The sequence below is a fragment of the Labeo rohita genome, chromosome 21 (genome assembly GCF_022985175.1).
Source record: "Labeo rohita strain BAU-BD-2019 chromosome 21, IGBB_LRoh.1.0, whole genome shotgun sequence".
Classification (NCBI taxonomy): Eukaryota; Metazoa; Chordata; class Actinopteri; order Cypriniformes; family Cyprinidae; genus Labeo; species Labeo rohita.
Window position 1 is genome coordinate 25,647,653 of NC_066889.1, and position 19,330 is coordinate 25,666,982.

General features: G+C 35.2%; 3 protein-coding genes across 5 annotated transcripts; all 3 read left to right on the forward strand.

Annotated features, from left to right (window-relative positions):
• Positions 1 to 4,937: 4,937 nt before the first annotated feature.
• LOC127151989 (proteinase-activated receptor 1-like) lies at positions 4,938 to 10,928 on the forward strand. 2 transcript variants are annotated; one of them, XM_051092367.1, is made up of 5 exons: positions 4,938 to 5,161; positions 5,802 to 5,879; positions 6,801 to 6,851; positions 7,315 to 7,434; positions 8,409 to 10,928. In XM_051092367.1, the coding sequence occupies exons 1-5, from the start codon at positions 5,098 to 5,100 to the stop codon at positions 9,521 to 9,523; spliced, it is 1,428 nt and encodes a 475-aa protein (XP_050948324.1). In that variant the 5' UTR covers positions 4,938 to 5,097; the 3' UTR covers positions 9,524 to 10,928. The 2 variants fall into 2 exon arrangements, with proteins under 2 accessions (XP_050948324.1, XP_050948325.1); XM_051092368.1 differs by lacking the exon at positions 6,801 to 6,851.
• Positions 10,929 to 12,420: 1,492 nt separating this feature from the next.
• LOC127152188 (proteinase-activated receptor 1-like) lies at positions 12,421 to 14,643 on the forward strand. The gene is made up of 2 exons (XM_051092686.1): positions 12,421 to 12,484; positions 13,595 to 14,643. Exons 1-2 carry the CDS (start codon positions 12,421 to 12,423, stop codon positions 14,641 to 14,643), a joined length of 1,113 nt encoding a protein of 370 aa, XP_050948643.1.
• Positions 14,644 to 15,756: 1,113 nt separating this feature from the next.
• Positions 15,757 to 19,136, forward strand: LOC127151988 (proteinase-activated receptor 1-like). Of its 2 annotated transcripts, XM_051092366.1 has the most exons (4): positions 15,757 to 16,006; positions 16,321 to 16,452; positions 16,516 to 16,608; positions 17,669 to 19,136. In XM_051092366.1, exons 1-4 carry the CDS (start codon positions 15,958 to 15,960, stop codon positions 18,781 to 18,783), a joined length of 1,389 nt encoding a protein of 462 aa, XP_050948323.1. In that variant the 5' UTR covers positions 15,757 to 15,957; the 3' UTR covers positions 18,784 to 19,136. The 2 variants fall into 2 exon arrangements, with proteins under 2 accessions (XP_050948323.1, XP_050948322.1); XM_051092365.1 differs by having other exon boundaries at positions 16,321 to 16,608.
• The last annotated feature ends 194 nt before the right edge of the window (positions 19,137 to 19,330 follow it).

Consider the following 19,330-nt stretch of genomic DNA (forward strand, 5'->3'; position numbering starts at 1 on the left):
GAGCTGAAGTGTGTTGTTTGTGCACTACTAGTGGAACCAAATAGAAATGACAAAAACAGTGATTTATTTTTTAACATAATTTACAAACATTCCTACTATCCATTACTGATAAATACAAGGTTTAAAATCCAACACTGTAAAAAAAAAATGTCAACTTTAAAAAGTAAGTGTCTGTGCTACCTTAAAATTTTAAGTTTAGTCAACAAGAAATGTTAAGTTGAAAACGTGGATATTTGTTGATATTAAACTTAAAATTTTAAGGCAGCAAGAGCACTTACTTTTTTAAGTTGAAACAACTTTTTTTAAGTTGTTTTTTTTTTTTACAGTGAATCTGCATGTTCTATGCAGTGCAATGGAACATTTTGGTGAATTGCATAAATAAATAAATAAATAAATAAACACGTTTTTGTCTCTTATGCTCACCATTTATTTGTGTAAAAAATATAGTAAAAAAAAGTAATATTGTGAAATATTATTACAATTTAAAATAACTGTTTTCTTTTTGAATATATCATAAACTAAAATTTATTCCTGTGATGAAAAGCTGAATTTTCAGCATCATTACTCCAGTCTTCAGTGTAATATTTTGGGGTAAACTGAGAATTTTTAGAAAATATTTTTTTATTTTATTTTATTAATTTATTTTTGTGGTGGTGGTTACATTTTTGGTTATACATTTTCTTGAAACTTCAGCAGTAAAAAGAGATTTTCGGGCACAAATGGGACTTTTTTCCTCAGTGTGACCTGACTATTTTGAGAACTAAATAGTTTAGGAAATTGAAGATTACAGGCAGAATCCTCTACAGCGCAAATCACAGGAAGCAGTCATTATGATGTCATAAAGAATGACCCAGAAGAAACAGAAATTCACTCTAATTGGCTCTCTGAGTCCCGGGCCTTTGGGGCAGCAGCTTGATAGGTTAATAGTAACCGAAAACTGGCTTGTTTACTAATGGATGGTTTTAACACTCTGACCTTGGCAGCTAATTATGCCAGTGAAATGTTCTGCTTATAGGATGAAATTCCAGTTATAGGAAAGAGAGACTGGATAGAAATACCGTCAATTGCATGACTTCCAGGAAACTATTTAGCAAAGATAATGCTTCTAGATTTTGAGATTAAATCATCTCATTAAAGATGACATAAACCATGGACTTAAGATGTTTATTGTCACGGACAAACATTTGTGTGCTGATTTCATTAAAGCTATTACATTAAACATACAAATGGACTTCAAGTTAATAAATTAAGACACAAATTGTCACTGCTTGGCCTTACGCTTGTAATCAAATACATGCCTCAGATATCCATGCATGTGTGAGTTCATGTTCTTTCAAACACACGTGTGCAAACACGTCACTTTATATTTCATCATTACTGTGAGTTCCATGTGTTTGAGGAGACTGAAAGTCTGAGCAACACCAGAAGGACTAAACGTGTTAGAAATGTCAGGATGCATGCGCTTCCTGTACATCTGTGTGTCACTTGTGCTGGTGTTTACACCAAAGAGATTCTGAATGATATTCAGAAAACAAGGAGATCCGGGCTACACAGGTTAGAGTAAAAGGTTACTGTACTATTGGAATTGTAAAAAAGCATGTGTAAGAGCGTAGATGTCTTTAGAGTCATACAAAACATATTATATTATAACATTTACCTTATTTAATAGCTATTTGATATGACCATTTTTTATTAACTTACAATAAATAAATAAATAAATAAAATTGTTATAAGAATTAGCTAAACAACAAAAACTAAATTCTTCCTGAAAAAGCAGTAGGCCTAAATTTAAACAAAAAAAAATATTTTTATTGTTATAGTTACATTAAATTCTATTTCAATTGATTACATACATACGATTAATACACAACATATCATTCATTTACTTAGCTTTTTTTTTTATCTTAAAAAAATGCACTAAATTAACATGTTAAATTGACAGCTCTAATATTAATATTTCACCATGTAAGTATCTGCGAGCAGGAAAACATTTACGATTTTATAACCGGTTCCATTTCCACTTTTATTGTGCAGTGAATCACTGAATATGGCTTGCTATAATTCATTATGACTAATGTAATCTGATGCATAACTGATAGCTGGATTTTGCCAGTACCAAACATATCAACTAAAGTCAAGAGGAACCACGGTGCTGCGCTCAGAAAGAGATCTTTACAAGAATAGATATTACAGAATTTATACAGAATTCATATTACACAATGTATGATACACAAAAGCTTACAAAGTGTATGCTGCTCAGTAATGCTTGTGTAATAGCATTAGTCGATGGTCTTATATTGTACAGACTTATATTGACACCTAGTGGCTATGAGGCAGCATTACATTAGAATAATTTTAAACATTTTTAAAAGTACTGCTACTTTCATGATGTGAAAAAAGAGGGAAAACGCACCCATTTTTCCCCAAGTTTTCAAATGCAAACATGCTTTACAACAGTCCTTTCTTTTATTTACTTTATAGGCCAGGCTATAAACCAGGGGTTGGCAACTTTACAAGTGCCATTTTTTAATTTTTCTGGTTAGCCACTGTGCCAAAAAGCCTGTGGTTAACCAGACAAATTAATAAAGGTATTTCATCCAAAAGTATGTCATGTTGACTCCTGTCCTATATAGAGTGATGGTGAAAAAGAAACTCTGTAAACTGTATACTAAAGTAAGATATAAAACAGATGGCTGTTTAAAACAAACATCACAAATGGGAGTGCTCTCCAGAGAATAGACGGTCAGTGTGTGTGTGTGTGTGTGTCTGTTATATCATCAGTGTTCTGCCTCCTGAGTGCTGTGGCTGTCGGATGGAATGGAATGTGGCTATTCAGTCTACAAATAAAACCAGTATCACTCTGGACAGATGGTGATTAAATGTATTTATCTTTTTACAGATCAAGGTTATGAGAAAACAAGCACATGGACTAAGACAAAATACATCTTCTCTATTCATTAAAATCTATATGAGTAAAATCATTTGATTTGATGTAAATCATGTGATGTAAATACCCATATGCCTGTATATATATATATATATATATATATATATATATATATATATGTATATAACTGAGGTAAAAGTTTACATACACCTTGCAGAATCTGCAAAATGTTAATTATTTTAGCAAAATAAGAGAGATCAGACAAAGTGCATGTTATTTTTTATTTCACATAAAAGACATTTACATATAGTCCATAGGAAAAAATAACAGCTGAATTTATAAAAATGACCCTGTTCAATACACTTGATATTTGATACTGTGTTCTTATCTGCATGATCCACAGATGTGTTTTTTGTTTAGTGATAGTTGTTCACGATTCCATTGTTTGTCCTGAACAGTTAAACTGCCTGCTGTTCTTCAGAGAAATCCTTCAGGTCCCACAAGTTTTTCAGCAATTTTGTTTAACTGAACCCTTTCCAACAATGACTGTTTGAGATCCTGTTTGAGATTTTGAGATCCTTCCACACTGAGGACAACTGAGGGACTCATATGCAACTATTACAGAAGGTTCAAACACTCACTGATGCTCCAGAAGGAAAAATTATGCATTAAGAGCCAGGGGTGAAAACTTATGAACCGAATGAAGATATGTACATTTTTCTTATATTGCCTAAATATCATTATTTTTTAATTTAGTACTGACCTTCAGAAGCTACAGAAGATACAAATAAGTTAAATTTCAAAAGTGATCTTCAAATTCCAAAAGTTTTCACCCCCCGCTCTTAATGCATCGTTTTTCCTTCTGATGCATCAGTGAGTTTTTGAACCTTCTGTAATAGTTGCATATGAGTCCCTCAGTTGTCCTCAGTGTGAAAAGATGGATCTCGAAGTCTCCTTCCGTCATTATTGTACAGGGTTAAAACCATCAAGTGAAATGTTGCTTATAGGACACAAAAATGCTGAAAAACCAAGAATCAAGTATATGTACATTTTTGAATGGGGACTGTTTTATAAATGCAACTATTATTTGTCGACTATGTAAATGTCTTTTATGTGAAATATCTTATTCAGGTCAGTACTAAATAAAAAATAACATGAATTTTGTCTGATCCCTCTTATTCTAGTAATTAACATTTTGCAGATTTTGCAAGGTGTATGTAAACTTTTGGCCTCAGCTGTACATATATATAGTGTAAGATGCCCCCATATAATACTAAATTAACAATTCTTTACTTAATTAATTTGCATTTGGAGATAATCACAAAAAAACAGATGACAATCCTGCAAGAAGAGCCAGGTTAAAACTGTAAAGTGAGCCACATTTGACAGTCATCTCAATGTCAAAAAGAGCTCACCGGATATAAAACTCCAACCTCTCTGCATTTTAGCAACTAGCACGGTCACGGTAAGAAAACAAGCACTGTTTAAAAAAAGCTAGTTCACTGGAATAACAACAATTACATTCTGGTCTCCCCTGTTTCCCCTGTTCTCATGTATTTTCCTGCTAAGCACTGGATTTCCGTGAATAAACGGGAAATGGCCACTGAGAGTATGTATATGTCTGTTATCTTAATCAGTCGGGGGTCTAGAGTCTCAAATGAATAAGCAAATATGCACTTATGTTCTTCTAAGACATTTTGGCATTCTGTATTCACGTTAATGGAACAACATAAAATCAGATCATACGTTCAAATATTGTATAACGTATATTATAAATATTGAATAAGATCAGATTCAAACATTGTAGTCAGACTAAAAACAGGATAGTAGAACAGGTCAGGAAATTATGTAATGACTTACAACATTCTATCTAAAAATCTATATATCTATCTATCTGTATGTCTGTCTGCCTTTCTGTCTGTCTGTCTATCTATCTTCTGAGCATTTCAGCCAACCACACATAATTATGGCACAATGCCTGGGGTTTTATAATAGCAGCTATGGGACGCAGGCGTCATGATGTCATCACATTGTAACTCATATCCTCACTGGAGCCACACCGCAGCGCAGAAAGAACAGACCGCGACTGACGATTAGATGCGCGAGTTTGATTCTCAAAACAACCGGTTTTTTCTTCAGTTAGAAGAGTTTGTTTTTCTTTCGAACTAAAATCCACGCTTTGTTTTAGAGACAGACAGAAAACGGACCTCATGGAAATCAAAACTATCCTGTTTTTAATCCTAAATGCGCACACATGCACTGCCATCTTCAACGGTAAGTTTATTCATACATTTGAATTATGTTCAGGCTATGAGACTTTTGGTATTTTACGCTTTAATTAACGGGAATAACTGAAAGAGCGAGTTAAAGAAAACAACTTTTAAGCTTTTTATTATTGTTAGTGTGCTTGAATAAAATATTATCTCAAATGTCTCTCACTTTCCCTTTCTAAAGAAGTATAAAGAATATATGAAGAAATGAGCGCTTCTCAGCATTATTATAAAGTCCGATAAAACAATACTGTAAATAGATAGATAGATAGATAAGCAAGCTGTGAAAGAAAAAAGCTTGCTACACTTCATATTAATAAAAGAAAAATATTAAGAGAAAGTGGTCAGGCTGTAATAACCAGCTAAATCCCCATCTTAGGTCAGCTAGAAAGCATCTTCCTTGTAACAGCCAACCAGGCTTTGTAATACAACCTGTCAAACCTGACAGGCACAACCCTAAAAGCAATTGCTGAAGGCTCTGATAGAGAGGCTATTCACAGCTTTCCTAGGAAATGTCCCATTGTCTGTTTTGGCTGGAAGTACTGTTGGCATCAACAAGCTTTTAGATATGGTAATTGTCCTGTATTTGTCTAGTAGTGTTATAGATAAATTTACTGGTATTTCTTTTGTATGTTTGATTACAGTTAGTGCTGAAGACAGTTTATCTGAAACTGCAACAGCTGTTCAGCCAGTTTCTCATCATCCTAAGAAACACAGAAAAGGTATCATTTTTATTTTTATTTACAGAAAAAGATTATAATGCAGTAAAAAATTACCTTGCCATATATACAGTGCGGTGAAGCTGTAAATGGTTTAACATTATTTTTATATGTACTTTCACCATACAGTCCTGTCAAAAACATGGTTTTGTACATAAAACATATAAATTAATTTGTAGTCTACGGTAGAAATGATTAGTCAAACCAACATTTATTCAGACACCTTCAACATTTCTCACATTATCACAGTTTATTCACTATAAGTTGGAAAATGGTAATAAAATATGACAAGAACTCGGTTACACTGTGTGAGAACAAATTCATTTTGATAATGTCAGATTACAACTGTAACTGTTAATATGACAATATTTACACAACTATCAATACGTTGTTGACCAGTTACAAAGCAAAGCTTAATTTTGTTCAGTCTGTGGTGTAAAAGGTTGCTTTAGCAATTAAAGTAAAAACACTTAAGCAAAACATGGTCAGGTCAAAGTGTCTGAATAATATTTGGTCCCTCATTTTTATCAATTTTACTTGTAGCCGACTGTATGAAGATTTTTTGGGGTATAATATGTCAAAGTTTACTTCAAAGTGCACTTTAGTTCAATGAACTATAGTGTCCTGCACCCACTAGTAAAAAAAAAATCTAAAATTATATCTGGTGTTTGAATAATTTTTGGTCCGATTGTATTTTGTATAAATAATTTAGTTTTTACACATTACGTACAATAAGTTGTTTTGTTACATTTAGTGTTTTTTATTTATTTTGTGTTAATGTTTATTGCATTCTTTTAGTGTCATGTGTGTTGATACCCTGATGGTGTTTTGTGTGATCATCTTGGTCACATCTTGGTCCAACTGTATGGTGTTTATTAGTACATTTTAAGATTAAAAAGTATATTTTTTGGTATACATTTACAGTACAGCACTTAATGAAATATGTGACCCTGGACAACAAAACCAGTCATAAAGGTAATTTTTTAAAATTGAGATTTATACATCATCTGAAAATTGAATAAATAAGCTTTCTTTTTGTTAGGATAGGACAATATTTGGCCAAGATACAGATATTTGAAAATCTGAGGGTGCAAAAAAAAAAAAAAAAAGAAAAAAAGAAAAATCTAAATTTTGAGAAAATCGCTGTTAAAGTTTTCCAAATTAAGTTTTGATACATTTACGGTAGGAAATTTACAAAATTTCTTCTTGTAACATGATCTTTACTTAATATCCTAATGTTTTTTGGCATAAAACATGGTCTTAGTTTTATGTGTGTAGGGTGTTAAGTTAATATCCTGCTCTTAGAGTTCCTAATGTAAAGAAAACAGCCTAGTGTTTTGTTTTTGGCTAAGGCCTTTACACAAATGAGTCCCAGCCACCTTTATTCGTCTGGCAGTGTTATAAGAGCTATCACTGATAGTTGTGTGTTTGGTTACAGCCACTGGTCGCAGTTTTGCTATTCAAACTGACTATGAAACCCAGACTGATGAGCCGATTGACTTCAATATGAACGAGACGTGGTCCGACTCTTCCTTAACGCCAAATAAAACCCATGAAGGTACAACATCCAGCAGACATACTGCCAACACTACTTTTAACTACTTTAATTTTAAAGGAAAAGGCCACCTCCAGAACAAAGATTTACAGATAATGTACTCACCCCCCGTCATCTGAGATGTTCATGTCTTTCTTTATTCAGTCGTAAAGAAATTATGTTTTTTTAAGGAAAACATTTTAGCATTTTTCTCCATATAGTGGACTTCTGTGGTGCCCCAATTTTGAACTTCCAAAATACAGTTTAAATGCGGCTTTAAGCGATCCCAGCCGAGGAAGAAGGGTCTTATCTAGCAAAACGATTGGTTACTTTCATAAAAATAATACAATTTATATACTTTTTCATTTCAAACCCTGTCTTGTCTTACTTTGCCTAAATTCTGATTTTTTCTGGTTCATTCCCATCTCATGTTCTCCCTCATTTTCAAAATCATCCTATATCGCTGTTTTACCTTTTTTGTTAAGGGTGTTTGATCTTTTTTGCATGTTCACTTTGCAAAGACTGGGTCGGTACTTCTCCCTGTCTTGAGCCAAAATACACAGAGTTCAGAGTGAGACAATATGAGCATTTGAGATTAAAAGGTATTTACATTGTATTTTTTTTAAATTAAAATAACCGATTGTTTCGCTAGATAAGACCCTTCTTCCTCGGCTAGGATCGTTTGAAGCTGCATTTAAACTGCATTTTGAAAGTGCAAACTCGAGCACCACAGAAGTAAATTATACAGAGAAAACTGCTGAAATGTTTTCCTCAAAAAATATAATTTCTTTAAGACTGAAGAAAGAAAGACATGAACATCTTGGATGACAAGTACTGTAAATTTTTGTTCTGGAAGTGGACTTCTCCTTTAACGCCCCACCAAGAATTCTAAATCACTAACAGTCTTACTAAACATCCTAAATATCTTTGAATCATATTCATTTGTCTAGTATTAAGCCATGACTGATAGAGTTGTGTTTTTGTATGTTTGGTTACAGAGGAATCCCGGTCTAGTAAAGGTGCACATCCATGTAACGTCACTGATCTAAATATAGCAAAATGCAAGGGGACAACCATGACATTTAAGATCTCAGACAAGGCTGCTGACTTCCTCAAAGGCCCACTGTTCACACGCGTCATGCCCTCATTCTACATCTTCATCATCATCATTAGTTTGCCTCTAAATGCTTTGGCCCTTGTGACTTTCACCTGTAAAATTCGAGCAAAGAAACCAGCTGTGATCTACATGTCTCACCTGGCGTGTGTGGACCTGCTCTTCACCCTGCTGCTGCCTCTGAAGATCCACTACCAGCTGAACGCCTCAGACTGGGTGTTTGGTGAGGCGGTGTGTCGTGCACTCAGTGCAGCTTACTACTGCTACATGTACTGCTCCATACTGCTGATGATGTGCATGAGCGTGGACAGGCTGCTGGCCATAGTGTTTCCTGTCGCCTCTCTGACCTGGAGGACCACAAGGAACGCCACATTCATATGCACATTAGTCTGGCTGCTGGCGCTCGGTGGTACAGTGCCACTTCTCTTAATGAAACAAACATTCAAGATTAAGGATGTTGGCGTCACCTGTCATGATGCGCTGATATATGACAGCGGTGCAAATTGGCTGTACATGTATTTGTTCTCTGTCCTCTCCTGCCTCTACTACTTTGTGCCACTTGTGGTCACCTTAGTGAGCTACTGCATCATCATATATGTGCTCCATTCCAAATCGAATGAATTTTTGAATAAATTATCATCACTCAAAGACAAGCGAAGGAGAGCTATGATTATGGCTGTAGCTGTGATGATGGTGTTTGTGATGTGCTTTGCACCAACCAATGGCATCCTGTTGTACCACTGTCTTCTTTTAGCTACTGGATTTAAAAGAGGGGAGGCAGATTCATCATACATGGTTTACCTGTTGGCTGTGTGTTTGGGGAGCTCAAGTGTTTTTCTGGACCCTCTTCTGTACTACTACGGCTCGTCTCAGTGCAGACAGAAGATCAGCTCTGTGTTTTGGTGGAGATCGAGAAAGACCACCTTATCAAATTCAGACAGTCAGACAAAATCCTCATTTGTGAGTTATGAGTACAGTCAGGCGCGCGTTAAGATGTGAATTGTTTAGAAAAAGAGCTGATGAAATTTTAACAATTGTATATTCTTTATTGTTTAAACTGCTGTCCATTGTCAGTAGATTTTATTTAAAATTATCTCTATTCCATGCTGTTAATTTTAAAATCCAGGGTCAAACTGACCCAACCTATTCACCGCTCAAGAGACTCCATTTCCTGTTTGTGACTAAGCGTGTGGAAAAACACTGTTACTGAAAGCATTTTAAATGGCCCTGTTCAGATCACATTTTTAGAGATTTCAGGCTGAAAAGTGGAAGTAAATTGGCAGTAAAACTGTCTAATATTTTATAGCAGGCACTTTAAAAAAAAAAACCATATATGCTATTTTTGAATCATTTATTTGATAAACTTATATCTGTTCGATTTTGATTGCGAGACAATTCCAAAATCATACAAATAAGCACTTAGACTATTATTTGTACAAATTAATAGATAATAAAACATCATGTTTTAATATTTTCTGAAATATTGAACAGCATAATCAGCACTTTCTAAAAGCTAAACACCTATTTTCACTTAAGTATTTGTTTGGAAAGAAAAAACATTTCAACCTCTATTTAGTTATATTTAGTTTATATATGGAAAAATGCACAAATAGTCAAAATACCACAAATATAGAAGCAGTCAAAACCATGACTGAAGAACATTTTAAGCTTCAATCACTGTAATTCATCACATGCATATTATCTGTATATATTATCAGACTTTGTTCTTTATTCAGTTAACCTATTTTGCTTTACATGTTCACTACACTATATTACATATTGTGTATATATTTCTGCACAATCATATGTGCACACATAAATAATATATGTAAATTGTTTTATAACTGAACTGAACGTATATATTTGCAAAATGAGAACTAGTTGTCAGACAAGCTTATTATGTTCTCAGACTTTTAAGTTCTGGTCTCAAAACTGTAATGAAATTTTGATTGGAGTAAAAAGTGTATCAACTTGCCCTGGTCTCCCCTATATTGTAGCACTGAAGTATCTACATTTCTCAGGTCCAAGTGGCAAAACTGAAATGCTAAATTCTTGTCTTACAGCAGAGGTGAGTTCGCCTAGTCGTGTTTTTCTGTTGCATTAGATTTATCTGATGTACAGAGAAGCATAATTTCCCCATTCCATAAATATTTTCAGATCTGATCCTCTGAACAACAGTTATAAGCACCTCATTTCAAACATATTCAGTTATGTAGTTTATATAATTCACTGTAAGAAATATATACCAAAATAACAGGTACTGTTGTATGGCACCTTTTTATATTTGCTGTATTTGCATACCAGACCAAAGCTTCAAAGTTTGACAGTGTAGAAAATGTATATCATAAGTCACTCTGCATTTATAACCTAATGAATAAAAACAAAAAAAATTCTGAAGCCTGTATGAATGACGTACATTTCTTGTTCTTCATATTGATGTTATAGGCCTATATCACAGAAACGGTAATAATAATTCCTCTACACTGTAAAAAATAAAAAACACAATTTGTTGAGTCATCTTAAAATAATTTGTTACCCTGCTGCCTTAAAATTTTAAGTTCAGTCAACTAAAATACGTTTAGTCAACTTGAAATGTTAAGTTGTACTAAGTCACAACTTAGATATTTGTGTTTGCTAAACTTAACAGATGGGTAAGTAACCCAGCTGCCTTAAAATTTTAAGTTGATTCAACTCAAATATCTAAGTTGTCACTTAGTATAATTTAACATTTCAAGTTGAATAAACTTTTTTTTGAGTTGACTGAACTTAAAATTTTAAGGCAGCCAGGTTACAAATTATTTTAAGTTGACTCAACAAATTGTTTTTTATAGTGTAGATGATTGAGAATTAGGAATGTTTTATGTTGCAGTTTCTTGAAGGTTATATTTCTCTTTTTGAATATTTGAATCTATAAATCTAGGCCTATCAGAAAATAATGATGTCATGACATTTTAAACCACATCCTGGCGTCTTGCGAATCGGTTCTTTTGAACAATTCCTATTCAAATTAAGCAAGACTTTTACACGATTACGTAATATGCTGTATTCTAAAAGTTCAAATAAGTATTTGCCTGTTTTAATAAAATGTGTGATAACACACATACATAATGGAGACGTCTATTTGACGTCTGCATTTTGCATCTGAAAGACATTTTTTTTTAGTGTTCACTCATCTGCAATAAGTCTATAGGACGCTTCATATCAGATGTCAAATAGATGTCTATTAGATATCTTTAAGATGTTTATGTAAAACTGACATCTTAACAGACGTCTGTCAGATGTTTGTACACAGCAGATGCTTTCCAGATCAAACGATCTTTAACAGATATCTTGCAGACGTATGTGTGCTGTCTGGATCGTAAACTACCTGTGCAACCGTCATGCAAATCAAATGCTTAAGTTCTCGGATCATTAGACATTTCAAATAAGACTGTTTAACACAGAATAAACAGTGACTGTCATGAATCTCGAGTTTGTGAGAACATATCATTCAATGTCATTTTTAATCCAGTGTCCGTATGATCTACTTGTGATGCAACAGTCAAACGAATCATTACATTCAAATGAGTCATTTGTGTGACATGCTGTCATATCAGTCAGCTGAGCACATATCACCAGTCCCACCTGACTCTGCGTCTGCGTTTTAAAATGACTTGTTTAGAGCACAAGCAATCTAGTTTTGTTTTTTAGTCAGTCTTGCCGAATTGAGTTGCTGAATTGAAAACATTTAGTTGAGACGCTCCACGACTCGGCTCAAACGGTTCATCTGATTCAGTGAGAAGATTCAAATGAACGATTGGCTTACAAATCAAGTCTCCACTCCATAGTGCAGCTGTTTCTATCTGACTAGAGATTTGGGAATAAGAAAAATCTGTACAAGTAGACAGCTGACCATCATGGGAATTAAAACAATCTTGTTTTTAGCTGTAATCGCACCTACATGCACTCCCACCTCTAAAGGTAAGCCTACATCACAATATGCATAAAAATGATAACTTAATTTGATGTCTTGTTTATGTATTGTGTGAGACTGAAACTTAATTGTAGCTAGCCTATAATTTAAACAGTTGAAAGTTTAATTTGCTTTTACAATTCACAATGTTATCTTCAGTGTTGGGAAAAGTTACTTTTAAAAGTAACGCATTACAATATTGGTTATCCCCTAAAAAGTAACTAATTACGTTACTTGGTTACTGTTTATAGAAAGTATGCGTTACATTACTTTTGCGTTAGCTTTTAAATCTGGGCTGGGCTTCCTTGTTTGTTTTTAATATAAAAAGTTATATTTTTGGCAAATGTAAAAGCCTGTTCACACCAAAAGCCTCAGGATAAAGGAAAAATAATTCACGTCTGTACAGTAGAACACAGGAGCAGAAAGTTCAACAGTCTTCAGCAATAAAAAAAAGAACAAATGTTAGTTTATCTTGAGTAATTTTTGCTTATTAGTACGATTGAATTGGATCAAAGGTCAGCAGCAAAAACACTGGTTAATAAAATCAGATTAAAAAACAGAATATTTGTTATTTAACACTTAATTATTGCAGGTTTGCATCATATTCTGAATTGCATTCCACTCTTTATTTATTTTGAGGAATGCAAAAGAGCTTTCAATCAATAAATGGGAGAAAAAAAGTAACTGGTGTTACTTATTTGAAAAAGTAACTCAGATATTTGCTTGTAAATTAAAAAGTAATGAAGTACTTTACTAGTTACTTGAAAAAAGTAATCTGATTACATAACTCGCGTTACTTGTAATGTGTTACCCCCAACACTGGTTATCTTATACCTGCTATAAAAACGGCCTACTGTATCTAAACCATAGCATGGTGATATATCAAGTGCGTTCTTAAAAAAAAAAAAAAAAAGTTTAAGTGTTCACATAAAAACAAAGCAAATATTAATGAAGATAAAAGATGTTGCATGCACCCATGTAAGGCAATGAGTTCTGCAGTGCTTTTTGCTGTTTAATTTGCAGTGTCTGTCAAAACAATGAAGCAGTGCAGAGAAGTGTTTCCAAGTTATTTATACCCTGGTAACTTTGCTGTTGTGCTTTTGTATGTTTATCTACAGACAAGCTCCTAGGAAGTTTTGCTGTTAGAATACACTGTATTTATACTCTGGACCAGTCAAAGCTCAATTGTTCCTCACTGTCCATCTTAAACGAGACTGCTGACTTCGTCAAAGGCCCAGTGGTCACACGTGTCATGCCCTTGTTCTACATCTTTATCATCATTATTAGTTTACCCCTGAATGCTGTGGCCTTGGTGACGTTCACCTGTTGGATTCGAGAGAAGAAACCAGCTGTGATCTACATGGCTCACCTGGCGTGTGTGGACCTGCTCTTCACCCTGCTGCTGCCTCTGAAGATCCACTACCAGATGAACGCTTCAGATTGGGTGTTCGGTGAGGCGATGTGTCGTGCGCTTACTGCAGCTTACTACTGCTACATGTACTGCTCCATACTGCTGATGATGTGCATGAGTGTGGACAGGCTGCTGGCCATGGCGTTTCCCATCGCCTCTCTGACCTGGAGGACCGCAAGGAAAGCCACATTCATATGCACATTAGCCTGGCTGCTGGCGGTCGCTGGTACAGTGCCGCTTCTCTCAATGAAACAAACATTCAAAATTAAGGATATGGGTGTCACCTGCCATGATGCACTGGTCCATAACAACCCTGCAGATCAGCTGTACATGTACCTGTTCTCCATCCTCTCCTGCCTCTACTACTTTGTGCCACTTGTGGTCACCTTACTGAGCTATTCCATCATCATATATGTGCTCCGTACCAAGTCTAATCAATTTGCTGAACCATCATCGCTCTCTGAAAAGCGAAAGCGAGCTGTGATTATGGCTGTCGCTGTGCTGATGGTGTTTGTTATGTGCTTTGCACCAACCAATGGCATCCTGTTGTACCACTGTCTTCTTTTAGCTACTGGATTCAACAGCGGGGAGGGAGATTCATCATATGCGGCTTACCTTTTGGCTGTGTGTTTGGGGAGCTCAAGTGTTTTTCTGGACCCTCTGCTGTACTACTACAGCTCGTCTCAATGCAGACAGCAGATCCGCTCTGTGTTCAAGAGAGATAAGGCAAAAAAAAAAAACAACCTCACCATGTAACACTCAGACAAAATCCACATCTCTCACTAAAACCATGCAGTAAAGTGTGAAAAAAACTGATCAGATGTGGTTTACAGAATTGGCATTTTCAGGACATTATATTATACATGTTATTGTAAGCTTACACCTTGCATCAATAGTTAAAATGCTAATGTTTGTTGAGTTTATATGATTAAAAGCAGAAGGGACCTGCAACAGTCTTTTGCAACATTTTAGTCTTAAACATTTAGCAACATTTTGCAACATTTAGTAAGTCTTAAATCTTAAATCTTAAGGATATTACGTAAAGATCATGTTCCATGATCTTATTTTGTAAATTTCTGATCGTAAATATATCAAAAGTTATTTTTTGGTTAGTAATATGCATTGCCAGGAACTTCATTTGGACAAATTTAAAGGTGATTTTCTTAATTTTTTTTTTTTTTTTTTTTGCACTCCCAGATTCTAGATTTTCAAATAGCTGTATCTCAAGCAAATATTATCCTATCCTAACAAACCATACATCAATGGAAAGTGTGTGAAAAATTGACCCTTGTGACTGGTTTTTGTGGTCCAGGGTCACATATGTCATATTTTTCACACTCTAACACACAGAATTCACTAGGTTGTTTTTGCTATGGTACCATTAAGACTTCGGTAAATGTCTGGACTCTGTAGTTGACAAAGTCTTTCTTCAGTAATGTTGCTAAATACTGAATAAGCATTGATAAGTAAAATGAGGGAAGGCCAGGTGATTTTCAAAGAAATTGGTCTTAATTTTTTTTTTGCACATTGTAGTGTATAATAGTTGTAGTAAATTTGCTTTGTGTAAGGAAAAAATTAAATATTAGCCAAGAGAGTAAAAAATATTGTTTGTAAATATATATTATATGCATGTAATCAAATGCAAACATTAAATTACTTCATTAAAATTCATTAAAGCCTATAATTATTATTGTTGTTTTTATTTAATTTTTTAAGTCTATTACTTGGCATGATGCACAGAAGCTTGGAATTAATACTGGTATATTTTGTTCACATTTGATCAATTCTGACTGTTCTAAGCTGTTGGTAAACAGAAAGCACAACTTTTTTTTTGCTCTGATAACTACTAGTTCAAACAGCAATGGCAAACCACCTAGACCTCCTGAGGGTAGTACTCACTTTCTTCTGAAGTTCCTCCTTTCACTGAACAGATAAAAATTGGCTGTATCACATCCTGGTATTACCACACCGAAGAGACTGGGCACTCGGTGACAGACGCAGCACGGGTGTTCATCTAGAGTTTCTGATTCTGACAACTTTAAAGTCTAGACTTAGATTTGATCAGTGCTCATGGAGGTCAAAACTCTCCTGCTTTCTATTATATTTGTGCATACGTGTGGTAAGTAAATCAGTATTTAAAAGCGCTATGACTTTTATGGCTTGCTCATCTGCTTGAATTCACATTTGACTTGTTATTGATTTTGAACTCAATACAGCACCATTCAAATTGTAAAACAGAAGTATTAAGTTTTTAAATGTATGCAGGAAGATAAACCCACATAAAAAACAGCAGTTAGCCACCTCCTCTAAATTTTGACTGGAGTTGAGATAAACATGTTTTCCAAGGCCTCTAATAGCAAATGTGTCACAACTGCTTTTATCTGTCTAGTAATGCCATCAAAATTAATGTTTTTTTTTTTTATTTGGTTACAGAAGGCTCTGAACGCAACTTTGCTGTTATGACAGAGACCTATGACACAACAGAAAATGATTCCTTTTCAGGTGGGATGTTGAAAGAAGATGATTCCGGAGATTATTCTACAACAGAAAATGATTCCTTTTCAGGTGGGATGTTGAAAGAAGATGATTCTGGAGATTATTCTACAACAGAAAATGATTCCTTTTCAGGAGAGACCTATAAAGTTAAAATACATATTCCACAACCTCCCATCATCAATGGCGCAGTCTCATTCATACTCGCTTCCATACCAATGTTTCCAGGTAAAGTTTCCAGACCTCCAGAAGCAATTTGTAACATCTGAACTCTTCATGTGTTGTGTGATCATCATAATCAAATTATTATTCCAAAAGTAAGTGCTAAGCATATTTTATAGTAAAGACTGGCCAGTATTTGAGTATTTAGGATTTAGGGTCTCTGTTTTTATTTTGAATATTCTGGAATCACAGGTGAAGCAAACAACTCACGCAAGACACAGAAAAAACATAGGTTCTGATTCAGTATTTTTACTGTAAATGAAATGTTTGTTCTAGCATGAATTATTTAGATCAGAGCTGTCAAACTCAGTTCCTGGTGTTTTAGATCCAACCCTGCTTCAACACACATACCACATAAGCCTAAATGACTTGATTACCTGGATCACGTGTGTTTAATTAGGGTTGAATCTAAAATGTGCAGGACTGTGGCCCTCAAGGAACTGAGTTTGACACTCCTGGTTTCCCAGATAGCACACATATGTCTGCAAGATGTCTGTTAAAGATCACTAGATCTAGAAAGCACCTACTGTGTACAAACATGTAAGATTTTACATACATTCTAAATCATAAACATCTTAAAGACACCTAATAGACATCTGCTTGACATCTGATAGGAAACGTCCTGTAGACGTATTGCAGATTTGCAAACAATCTAAAAAATACATCTTGCAGATGTAAATGCAGACCTCAAATAGATGTCGCCGAGACCCTGTGTTATCAGGGTTAGATCAACACCATCACCTATGATAGCACACATACATCACGTAGACATCTGTAAGGCATATTTTTTTAGAGTGTTTGCTCATCTTCAATATGTCTATAGGAAATTTCATATCAGATGTCAAATAGATGTCTATTAGATGTCTTTAAGATGTTAATGATTTAGAATGTATGTATAATGGACATCTTACAAACATCCACAGCAGATGCTTTCCAGATCAAGTGATCTTTAACAAACATATTACAGGTGTGAAAAGCTCTCTGTTCACCTATATTTGTCTGATGGTGTTGAGAAGTTTAAAAGTTGTTGTTTTCGTTTATTTATTTACTGCATGTTTGCTTACAGATCCAATTGTCCAGATGGTCGGACCCATTGAAGAAATTATTCCAGTTAGTCAGCCATGTAACAGCAGCGATCAGAATGGAGTGAAGTACAACAAGACTACACAGGATGCATATAATATCACAGATGATGCTATTCTCTTCCTCAAAGGCCTGATGGTCACACGCCTCATGCCCTCATTTTACATCATAATTATCCTAATTAGTTTGCCCCTAAATGCTTTGGCCTTTGTAATGTTCACCTGTAGGATTCGAGAGAAGAAACCAGCTGTGATCTACATGGCTCACCTGGCGTGTGTGGACCTGCTCTTCACCCTGCTGCTGCCTCTGAAGATCCACTACCATCTGAACGCCTCAGACTGGGTGTTCGGTGAGGCAGCGTGTCGTGCGCTCAGTGCAGCTTACTACTGCTACATGTACTGCTCCATACTGCTGATGATGTGCATGAGTGTGGACAGGCTGCTGGCTGTGGTGTTTCCTATCGCCTCTCTGACCTGGAGGAGCACAAGGAAAGCCACATGCATATGTGCCTTTGTCTGGCTGCTGGCGGTTGCTGGTACAGCCCCGCTTCTCTTTATAACACAAACATTCAAGATAAAGGATGTGGGTGTCACCTGCCATGACGTGCTGTACGACAAACAGCTGTATGTGTACCTGTTCTCCCTCCTCTCCTGCCTCTACTTCTTCTTGCCTCTGGTCGTCACCATAGTGAGTTACTCTACCATGATATATGCGCTCACTATGAAGAATGATAACTTGAAAACATCATCCTCAGACAAGCGAAGGAGGGCTGTGATTATGACTGTAGCTGTGCTGATGGAGTTTGTAATGTGCTTTGCACCAACAAATGGCATCTTGTTTTACCACTGTGTTCGTTTGGCCACCAGAGGCAGCAGTGAGGAGGGGAAATATTACCTGATTGTTGCGTGTTTGGGGAGCGCAAGTGTTTTTCTGGACCCTCTGCTGTACTACTATGGCTCGTCTCAATGCAGAAAGCAGATCCGCTCTCTGATCTGGTGGAGGAAGGCAAAAAGCACAAGCTCACCATCAATCACAAACAGTCAAACAAAATCCTCTAACCTGAGCTGTGAGTATACTCAGGCTCGCATTAAGGTTTGAGTTGATGGTGATTGTTTTTTTGTTGTTTTTTTTTTCATTTATAAATGCATAGTCTGTATTGCACAGACAATTGCTGTTTTATAGGTTCACTCAACTGTGTTCAATTGCCAGTTTTAAATTACTGAAATATGCACATTTTTAATGTTGGTCTTTGCATATACATATAGCATACATACAATCATATTGTACATTTGAAGCTTGAAAACATTGTACACAACATTGAAGTGCACTTGGTTTGTATCTTAAACATGGTGTATGCAAATTTTGTATAGTCATGATTTTTGTTGCAATATGCATTCTGTTACAGTGCTGATAAGTGTAACTTCCCTATTTATAATCTACTGTACTTAAAATGTGTATAAATGTTAAGAAAAAAATAAAAAATTATACATAACATGAGAGTTCTTATTCCATAAAAACACAGTCAACAAACATGCACTAAATAGTGTAATATTTACTTACAGCCAATGCATCATTGATTGTCAGCGAGGAAGAATCACGCAAGATGCACGTATGCAGCCTGTGAAAGACTGTGTGCCTTCAGTGC